At 42.4% G+C, this 11060-nt stretch overlaps 1 protein-coding gene across 1 annotated transcript; it reads right to left on the bottom strand.

Annotated features, from left to right (window-relative positions):
• Positions 1 to 1264: 1264 nt before the first annotated feature.
• On the bottom strand, positions 1265 to 10847 carry piga (phosphatidylinositol glycan anchor biosynthesis, class A; the record flags this gene model as incomplete). Its single annotated transcript, XM_080753570.1, has 6 exons — positions 1265 to 1717; positions 4801 to 5007; positions 6655 to 6787; positions 6913 to 7045; positions 9786 to 10056; positions 10392 to 10847. 6 exons carry the CDS (start codon positions 10845 to 10847, stop codon positions 1418 to 1420), a joined length of 1500 nt encoding a protein of 499 aa, XP_080609696.1. The 3' UTR covers positions 1265 to 1417.
• Between the last annotated feature and the right edge of the window lie 213 nt (positions 10848 to 11060).

Below are 11060 nucleotides of genomic sequence, written 5' to 3' on the forward strand. Positions count from 1 at the left end.
ATCTGCCTTTGTCACAGCATGGGTGCATTGACTGTATGCATGACAATAGATATTCACGCCATGACCACTATGCTCTTACTTCTCATGCGTCATGGGTGATACCATGGTTTACACAGAAAGAACATTCAAGCATGCCCACAATCTGGTATGTTTTGTGTCACCGAAAATCAATTCTACATTAAACAATCATTCATAGTCCATAACACAACAAAATGGTCACACTAGCCCAGGCAAACTAATAGCTTTTGTTATCATTAGGAATAAAAAAGTAAATAATACATTAAAAATGTATGGAACATTAAATGTACCGGTATATAATTTATTTCTCTCCCGATATCCACAGAAGCTCTACAGTAGTTGAAAGCCTTTTAACTGATATAAACCATTTTAGAAGATTTAAGGTTATAAAAGCATAACCACATAAAAAGCATACGCCGTATAAAAGCGGGATAAATGAAGAATATGGGATTTAAATAAATACACAGGAACAAGGTATGAATATATATTTCTTTGCATAGCCACGCCTTCCCCATGGCATCATGTCTTCTGTTTGCATGTATAAGGAAAACAACAAAACAAGGAGGCCCAATGCCTGGTTTATACTTGATTGTGCATGTGCACCATGTGTTGCAAACCGACAACTTTAGGGTGACCAGACGTCCCAGTTTGGCCGGGATTGTCCCGGTTTCAAGCTGGGTGTCCCATGTCCCGACAAATGTCTCTAAAACATGAATATGTCTTGGTTTTAAACATTGACTTCGAAATTGTCCCGCCAGATTCCAAATCTTCGCCAGAATTTAATTAATAGTCGTTTTCAGTGAACACGACATGCTTGTGCTACAGTATATCAGAAAACAAAAGTAATGTGTGTCTGAATTCAACACTGCTGTTGCTTGTCAATCCGTTGGTCAATCCGTCATTGCCGGTATGCAACACCTATGGTGTGCATTTGCATGTGCGTGTGCATGAATGTCCACACACACACACACACACACACACATTGCCGGTTTGAGAGGCTGATACAAGCTCACAGCACGTCTGGCTGTGCACAACCAAGTTAAATCACCCTTATGGATCATAGTCATGGCATGTTCATTCATAGTTCATGGCAGCCATTTTGCTTAATTCATCGAATATATGACATAAGAACAAAATAGTTGCCATGTGAATATGGTTAATAAAGCTCAAATGAGTGTTCTACAGTAGTTTACCCAGTTCAGTGGTTTATAACATTTGAAGTTTAAATAGCTGATCAAATGTCTGTTAGTCCCCTTTATATTAAATGTAAACATGAATAAAACTCAAATCAATTCATTGTGCTTTGGCTGGTCAAGTTCTACACTTGATCGTCTTTAACATCAGTGCATGGGGGGAGTCAACATCACGAACAGCAGGTAGAGAAGCAAAGTCCTTGGATTTATCGCTGTAGCTTGGTGATGGTTGATAATGACAGTGCAGCGGCTGGCTTCATGGCACTTTGTTTGGGACATTTCTTACTGCCCAGTCCTGGTCTCCAGAGTCCATGAGGGCCAGTGGCATCCACGGCAATGTCCATGACCTGATCTGGGATGAGCCACTGCAGGAGGAGCAGGAACAGGAAGTCTAGGACAGCCACAAAGGCAAATATGGATCCAGCCACTGGGCCACAGTGAGCCCTCAGCCTGAGCAAACGTCTGTTCAAGGGGAGCACCTCCTCTCCAGCCACCCTGTCGTAAACCTGAAAGACACGTTGCTTACTTGCAGTGGTAGAAAAAGTACTCAAATGTAAGTAAACGTATCAATACTGTAATGTAGAAATCCTCTGTTACAAGTAAGAGTCCGGAATTCCAAATTTACTTGAAAGTCTGGAATTCCAAATTTACTTGAGTAAAAGTACTAAAGTATTGGTATACAAATGTACTTAAAAGTATCAAAAGTAGAATGTACTCATTATGCAGAATGTCCTATTTCACAAGTTTTCAAATGTATAAAATGTATAAAAATCTTTTGAAAATAGACGGTCTACAAGCTCAAAATGTGTCGCGATTTCAGGCCACAGACCCCCATTTGTACACAGACCTGAAGGGTCCATTTGGTTCTTAACTATCAATTATTTAGCTGGGGACCTCTTGGAACCCCCTCAAGGACCCCTGGGGTGCCTTTGAGCAAGAGAGGGGACTTCCCGCTTCAATCCCAGCTCCTCACAACAGTCTCCTTGACTGTGTTGCTGTTCACCCACTGCTAACTGGATATCATTTGTGTCAATTGTTCAACTGACGCAGATGAATAGATAACTTTTAAATCTTCAAAAATGTAAAAATCCACTCATTACACTTGGTAATGTTCAAAGGATGAACAATGTTGATCAATCACTTTGATACCATTATTCCGTTGTACTGGACCCCAGCATCACGATGAGCAACATTTACACTGCCTGATAGTCCTTTTTAAACTGAATTGGACCAGAGAAATAGGGCATAGTGTAATAGAAAGACACAAGATAAAATTATAATGAGTCAAATCATTTCACTAATATACAGGAGTGCACTCCATGCGACACCACAGTGTTCTGCAATTTTTTTGGGCAGGATCACGCACATGCATGGATGTGCCCAGGCACGCACACTAGAACACGTTCCCCCGCGATTCATGAGCCAAGTACCCAAATGGCTACTTTGCATAACAGGTTGTGCAAATGCATTCTCACATACATTTTGGCTACAGTATATATCTGCAGGCAACTAGAATGCCTCAGCCGCAGTCGAAGAGGAGAAAGGTAATAGTTCAAAGCAAACTTTTAAGTTTTGCTACTGCAATGTGTGCGCAAAGTAAAAAAAAAAAAATAAATAAAAAGAAGAAAAAAAAAAATCATCATTACAACCCTGCTAAAATAACCATTACTTTGAAAACTCAAAGTATGGAGTCTGTAGTGTAGAATGTGAAAAGAAAGTGAGGCCAGCCCTTTCCTGGGCTGGCGTGAGCACCACCCAGTGCCAGACAGTGAAAAGTACACACAGGCTACACACCCCATTGATATGCAGCCAGAGCCATTAATGTTAATTTGCACTGTGACTGCGCCACACCCGTATGATTCGAAGGTTACTGTTTCCCATTCAAATCACCAAGCCTAAGTGTTTGTTTTTGTTGGTTGGTGTGAATGGTAATTTTCCAGTGGTTCGCAAACATTTTCCCTTGGAGCCCCCCCTTCTTACATCTGACAAAAGCTGTGCGTGGGCACACTCACAGCCCACACACACAAACACACTTTACAATTTAGCAGACGCTCTAATTAATCCTTTGCATAAAACTGCCTGGTCAAGGTCATCAATGCCTGGTGCTATGGCAAGTGTTGCGGTATGGAGAGGGGAGTCTTCAGATTACGGTGGAAAATTGGGAAACTGAACTTTTCGTCAGAAAGATCCGGTTCAACAACAAAATGATGTCACTCGGAACTTCCTGAATTAGAGTTCGGAAAGCTGCACGTCGGGAAGTCGGAACTCTCAGACGAAAAGTTGGGTTTCGGAGAGAGTATGGACTGGCCTCGAGTCTGCAGTTCTAGCTGCAATGGGGAGTTTGCTCCAGTTTGGGAGCCAGAAGGGAGAAGAAGAGTCTGGAACATATGGGCGTTGTCCTGGATGTTTTAGGTTGTACATTTGTGTGTTGTGTTCTTGTTCTTGTTTGTGTTCTGTACATTTTTCTGTTCTTGCATTTTGCATTTTAACAGTGATTTTGTATGTAACTGTTTATAATTTGTTGTACGGCGACCTTGAGTGCCTTGAAAGGCGCCTAATAAATAAAATGTATTACCAGTAAGACTCCCTAATCGGGAGATAAGCGACCGTCACATCGCATACACAAACTTTTAAAGGCAATTGTAGCCAATCAGGAGGGAATATGGTACATGGGACAGATCCACGTTGATATCATGACTTTAGAGATACTGTGTACCGCTTTGTATGATTTTAGGCCAAAATCTGTAGGAGCAGTGTCCAAAAATGTGTTTTGCAAAAATCGGCCTGATGGTGGCACTAGAAGAGGGCCATGTGAGAAATCAGGGGCGGAGGTTGTGATTTGCGGGAGTCGCTCTCCATTCCGACATGTCGCCACTCCGAAATTGACTTCTAATTGTCGGAGTGGCGACACTCCCATAGGGGTTAAGTTTAGGGTTCGGGTTAGAGATAGGGTTAGTGTCGGAATGGAGACATGGCGGAAAGGAGACATGTCGGAGTGGCGGGATGCACCCGTGATTTGCCAGCCAAGGAGTGTGTGTGCAAAGTTTGGCATGGATAGGGCCAACAGTGCCAGAGATAAGAGTAACGTGATAAAAGTGTGACGTGACAGACATACTGACAGAGTCAGACTGACAGACAGCCGGTGGAGCTTTTCATATTATTATGGTAGGTTCTGACAGCGATCCGAGTGAGTGGGAGGGGTTGTAGGGTTGTATCAGGCTTTGAAGATATGGAGGTGCCATACCTTTGCCACGTGTTTTTTCTGGCATGTTACTACCCTCTTAAGCCCTACTTCTCGTATAACCAGTAAGACTCCCTAATCGGGAGATAAGCGACCGTCAGGTCGCATGTAAAGATCGGCCTGATGGTGGCTAAATGGGACAGATCCATGTTGATGACATGACTCTAAACATAATGAATAGCAAAACGAACTACCTCATCTGCTTGCAACGCATAGTATTAGTGACTTACCGTATAGATCTTGTACATATATATATATTATTTTTTTTAAACTTTGGGCAAACAAATGTAAATATATTAACTATTAACTTCTTTAACTATGAATGTTAATTGTGTTTGTGAAACCTGCCTTTTCGGTCCTCTCTGCCACATTTCTCCAGGTGTATAGGTTTTGCACACGGGCGTGGATAGAGGTGGGGGAGGGGACAGACCCTGCTCGTTGTCTTGCAATGACTGTTTCCAGGCCAGCACACAAAGACCGCACAGTAGGCTCACAAAGGGTGATCAGGTCCTCTGGCAAAACCTCAGGAATGCCCCCTACACGAGTGCTGACCACCTACAGGAAAATATTTTAAAAGCATACATACACATGTCAATCACACACTAAACAAATCAGTCCAGTAAAGCAGGATTGGTGCTGAGTTCTGAATAGGTTTCAAATGTGTTCTGAGGCTTCTGAACGCCCTTCTGAAGTGATGGGGGAATGCAGAATAGATCGGAAGTCAATTTCGATGAAATTAGTACAAAGGACCCCAATGGAAACAAGCCATAGGCTTTCTTGGGGTTAAAATCCTTGTTTTTCTTTTCTTTTTTGCAAACGGCTAATAAAGTAATCAATCACTCACTCTCTTAGAACCAAAATGACGGAATATGCCATCCACTTCTGCAGCAAATTTCTCTTTGAAGCTGTTCTCAAAACGTTACAGCTGTAGATTGCTTTGGGTCTTTGTTAGATATCTGTAGTTTGATAAATAGATACAGTAAATAGATAGACCCAGGATTTCGGTGTCTGACAAATTCGACAATAAGGACTGCCCGATTGCCCGTCGGCATTTTAGAAAAACCAACAGGCATGCAAAACCTGCCAAGACATTCCCACTTGCCCAGGTGGTCATGTATGCCATGTTTTGTTTGGTTTCTGTTCTTGATTTCTCCTATCAGTCAGTCGCAGGCTGCAGCTGCCTGCCTGCCTATTCTGAATCTCTCTGCTTGGACAGAGCTGCTACCTTTAAACACATTTGAAATCTGAGGCTTTTTTGTATACTATTTACTATTATATCTTACTGAGAAAAAGAAATGCTGCTATTTGTTAGACACTGTGACATAGCTCTGTTCACACAATGCTGTACCCCCTCCAACTGTATTATGTTCCCCATTTTCAAGTGTTTTTATTATATTTTGACACTTGCTTTGACAATGTAAAGATGTTTTCTCATGCCATAAAGCTCCTGTGAATTTAAATTGAATTGAACAGGGCTCTAGACTGCCACCAAAATGAGAGTGCAAGCAAGATGCCCAGTGAAATTTTGGTTGGACTGATTAAATACAAGGACATGGACCAATATTTAAAATGTGTGCCCAATTTTGTGGTAATGATTAATCTTGAATTGGTTTGAAATTCAATAAGTGACTAAATATTTGACGAGATCTTGCATTTATTCTCAATGATGTTGAAGTGGAAGGCCAAGATCTTACCTGGGGCTGTGAAAAAATGGATTTGTATTGCAAAACTGACATTATGCCACCTTAAGCAGTTACATTCATCCAGTGGCCTCTACTCTGTCTACTTTTTATGTGTATGTGTTTTTTTTTAGTTTACTTCAATTAATTTGAATAACTGATAAAAGTGAAAACTGTATGCTTCAGTGGGGTTTCAATTATTGTCTCCGCTATACTTCCACCTTCTGTTGGGATATGTAATAGTTGGGTAAGATTATCTTTGGCTGAGCAGCTTATACTGTATGCTAGCCTTCACGACTGCTGGGGAGAGAGAGAGAGAGAGAGTAGTCAACCTGCACTGGACCAGTTACTTTCCATCTTTCCAAAATCCCAATGTTAGGGATGCAATGCACTCAACTTAATCACTAGGGAACTATTGCAGGTATTTATTTTATTTCTTGTAATTCTGATACAGCACACAGTCATATATACGTTTTGAAGACATTCATGCTATCTAGTCAGTACAAAATGAGTGAGAGCAAACCTGCAGTCCACAGCTGGCTCCCTCCACTATGGCCATGCAGAAGGCCTCTGTCAGAGAAGTGTTTAGGAAGATGTGACCTTGAACCAGAACACCACGTACATCTTTATGCTCAAGAGCCCCAAGGAGTCTGACCCTGAAGAGAAGAGATTTAAAACAAGATGTATCTTTTAATATTACACATCTAAACATTTCCTTACACACACAAACAGACACGTACGCACGCACGCACGCACGCACGCACGCACGCACACACACTACCTGTCATGTAGCTGGTATTTCTCCCTCACTTCCTCCAGTACAATTCTCTTGGGCCCTTCTCCACCAATTAGAAAATGAAGGTCTGGATGTTTGAAGCAGAGCTCTGGGATTATTCCACCAAGAAGATCGATACCTAAATACAAATAATGACAACATTCATAATTACACCCTGGAGTCTTTTGCACTAATTACTGTTATATAAAAAAAATCGTTTTATATTAATTGTATGACATTTAAGTACAATCATGGCGGCAAACATAGCTTAGTAGCTTGCCAGAGTATTGAGCAGTGTACATGCCAAACGGGGAACCGTTACGTTTACTGGTTTGCTGGGAATAGCCTTTCATGGCCTCCATGGCCTCGCTCACAAATAATATTATAAAGATATATACACTCTACCATTACTGTTCATGCAACTATTGATCTGTGCCCATTGCATGCTGTCAATCTGACTACTACTAATGTTAGGAAAATAATGATCTCCTTGAGGATGAACCATCTACATTAATTGTTGACAGACTGTACTATAATATACTGTATATTTATTCTAGTTCGAAGGTCGCAGTTTAGTATGTGAAACCGAAACGGCAAATCATGTCTACGTCTGGACGCGTACACTTTTTTACGGTCTATGGGTTTGCTGCTCTGACATCACGCTTTGACATCCCTGTGATGTCAGGGGAACCACACTAAAAGAATCCCTTTTATGCCTATATATGGAGTTCCCTGATATCATAAATTTTAAGCCCATATCAGAGTGACTTGAGAGAGAGAGGTGCCATTAAGGGGTCAGAAAAAGAACCGGTCACGTGACCCATGTTTCAGCTCGAGAGTGACAAGAGTGTGATTTAAATAACATTGGTTTCAATAGTAGCATAGCAAATATCAGCATTCTTTGGTAAATATACAACATGACAACTGTTTTAAAGTATTGCACAGTGACAACTAAAGTCTCTGTAATATTTAATTTATACTATTGCCTAAAAACTATGTAAAATAAGTGGATTTGTCCGCTGTTGCCTTGTGACTGGCTCACTGCGTCTTCATAAAGTTGATAACATGCACAATAGCACCACCGAGTGGCAGGTGAAAGTAAGGCAATGAAAGGCATGTACTTACTTACTCTGTCTCTGTTATCTGAGACTGTCAGTTATTAACAGCTTGCTGCTAACCAATTCTCGCGATACTGCAGACTCAAAAACTATTGTTTTGCTCTTTCGGGACGTCAATATACTGTAATTATCGTTTGCAAATCAGAAAACAAGATATCCGGAAATAACCTTTGATATGTTTTCTTTCATTTGTCATTCTTTTTTTTTTTGGAGCTGTGTGCAGCTCCCTATACGTGGCTGTGTGGGTCTGTGTGTGTGTGTGTCTGTCTGTCTGTCTGTGTGTCTGTGTGTATGTAGCCTGACTTCGGCGCGTAACTAGTGCCGCACCATTTACGCTACTCGCGCAATATATACATCAAAATGTGCGGCTCGGCCGGGAATGGTGTTCTATTACCTTTCGTTCCGATCCGCCTTACCATGCAGACGTAATCGGCAAAAAACGACGCTTAATTGTCCCCATTGACTTATAATGGGACAATGCAAGAAATCACTTTCAAGTATTTTTCTCTCGTAAACCATAGGAGCTACAGTTTCAAACCTCGGAGAGGAGATTCATAATGATTTTAAGAATGAATCGAAAAATAATTACATCACTCGGCCTCATGGTGGCGCTATAACGGCCCACTTTACGTTTTGCCCCGTAACTCTTGAACCGTAGATCGGAAAATTAAAATTCTTTTTTCCCTGGATTCCTTGGGTCAAGACGCATCTCCCCATATAGGCCACGCCCATTTGCGCCAGGATAGATTTTCCGCCATCTTGAATTTTCTCCAAAACACACTTTTTGCTCCTTTTCCTACATATTTTCTTCAAATGTCACAAAAATCGGTACACATGATCTACACACACACACACACACACACACACACACACACACACAGCTCCACTTCACACGGGTGTGATTTTTTAAGTTTGTTCAAACTTAAGCAGCTGCTCTGCTTCGTTCATTTTGTAAACTTCCGGTTCAGAGATTTGTCACTTTAGAAGCTCCTCCTGAGCCGCCATTGGACTCGACCCATGAAGTGAACGTAGGTGGCAGAACTCTCCGTTCTAGGGCTCTGGCCCATATCTAACAGGACTTCATATGGGAATGGCCATATATGGAGGCCACATCGGCCACATACCACACTTTGGGGCGGCATAGCTGAATGGTCCGCCTAGGGAACCAGAGTCCCTCGTTGTCCCAGGTTAGATTCCAAGCCAAGTGTGTCCCTGAGCAAGACTCTTAACCCCTAATTGCTCACGCGCTCCTTGTGGGCAGCGAATCAGCTGGGCTGAAAATACTGAATGTCCCTCACGGTAGGAAATAGGTATCTATTAACAGAATCCATATATGGCCAAGACAGCCCATATCTGTGTGGCTGGTTCAACAGACAGGGATCTCCATGTATGGGTATAAAAGGGATTGTATGTATGATGTCAGATGTCACAGACGTCATAGGACTTTCACATAACGAATAACTGAGTAAACATGTTTGGACTCTCACAGCATATCTCCATATACAGTACATGGATCTCCATATATGGGTACCAGGGGTCTCCATTATGGGTAACTGCCTGGTCTGATATACATCACCTTGCTTGTCGCCCTGAGGCGTCTTACTACTAGTACTGTATAGCATAGAGTAGACTGTACATCCAGAGACCCAGTGCAGATATTCAGAGATAGAATCTTAGATATCTTATTTACCTTGTTTAGACTTTCTTTTTAACCTTATTTCACCTGAATTTCACTCTGTTGATCAACAAAAGTCCAAGTACCTTTCCGGTAGACGAGTCGGCTGACCACCACAATAGTAATTCTTCCGTCGTGGCGCAGAGACGGATCAGGAGTGAAATCTGTGGGGTCCACAGCATTGGGAATGACGGACACTATCTCTGGGTTCAGCGCTGCCCGCAGCACCGTGTTCTCCTTACTGGTGTATGACACACACACGATATGGTTGGTGTCACAGAGGGACACAGTCAGAAGCTTATTGGTCAGCACTGAGCTCAGGTCTGCAAAGCCGAAGAGCGAGTGGTCGGTAAACACCTGGAAATGATAAGAAATGTATTAACTTCAAAGATGACTACAAAATAGCAGATATACAAGCTCACAGCGAACTTGCACATCTGTGTGTGTGTGTGTGTGTGTGTGTGTGTGTGGGGGCCTGGCACAAAGCATTTTAAGATGGAGGTCCGCAGCCAAATACATATAATTTTGGGGGTACATAGCACGAAAAGGTTTGAGAACTACTAATGATTTTTAGAAGGCATTTGTAGAATCGTCCCAAGGTCTTAATGGGCTACTAACTTAAATATACACAGAAGAAATGACTAACAACTTCCTGGTACCTGATAATCAAAATAAACGGATTAGTTACACACCGTGTTAAGGCCCATGGTCTTAGCGTGAAACAGTGCATCGTGGGCCATGGCAGAGAAGGAGCTGTGTGCGTGGACCACGGTGATGCGTTCCCTGAAAAACACGCAGCGCAACAGCGGCAGGCTGTGAAAGCAAGTGGTGGCCGTGGACTGGTTGTACATGACCTGCAGGGGCAGGTAGTAGACCTTCAGTCCGTTGGTCAGGTAGCGGACCCCCTTCCTCCTGCCATAGGCGTGAGTGGCTATCACCACCTTGTGACCCTTCTCGATCAGGCACTGAGACAGCTGGTATATGTGACTTTCCACTCCTCCCATGTTTGGGTAGAAAAAGTCAGACACCATGCAGATGTTATGCTTCTTGCCACCAGTGGCTTGTTGGGATACAGCTGGGGGGGAGCCATCAGACCTCTTGGAGGAGAGAGGACCCCGGAGAGCTGGGTCCCTCCTCCTTTGGCCCATTGTGCAGGGCAACTTCCAATGATCATAAATGTGCCTGTAAGAGAATGCAGCAAATGCAATTTGAGCCACCCTTTTCACAAACAAAAATCTTCCATATTTTGTACACTATGTCAACATGACGACGTCGTTAAACTTAAGTATATGTATACAGAGGAAATGGTAATAAACCAATGTGCTCCAATGTATTGTACACAAATAGCTTGTAGAAACAAT

Source organism: Nannobrachium achirus (assembly GCF_963921795.1).
Source record: "Nannobrachium achirus genome assembly, chromosome: 22".
NCBI lineage: Eukaryota > Metazoa > Chordata > Actinopteri > Myctophiformes > Myctophidae > Nannobrachium > Nannobrachium achirus.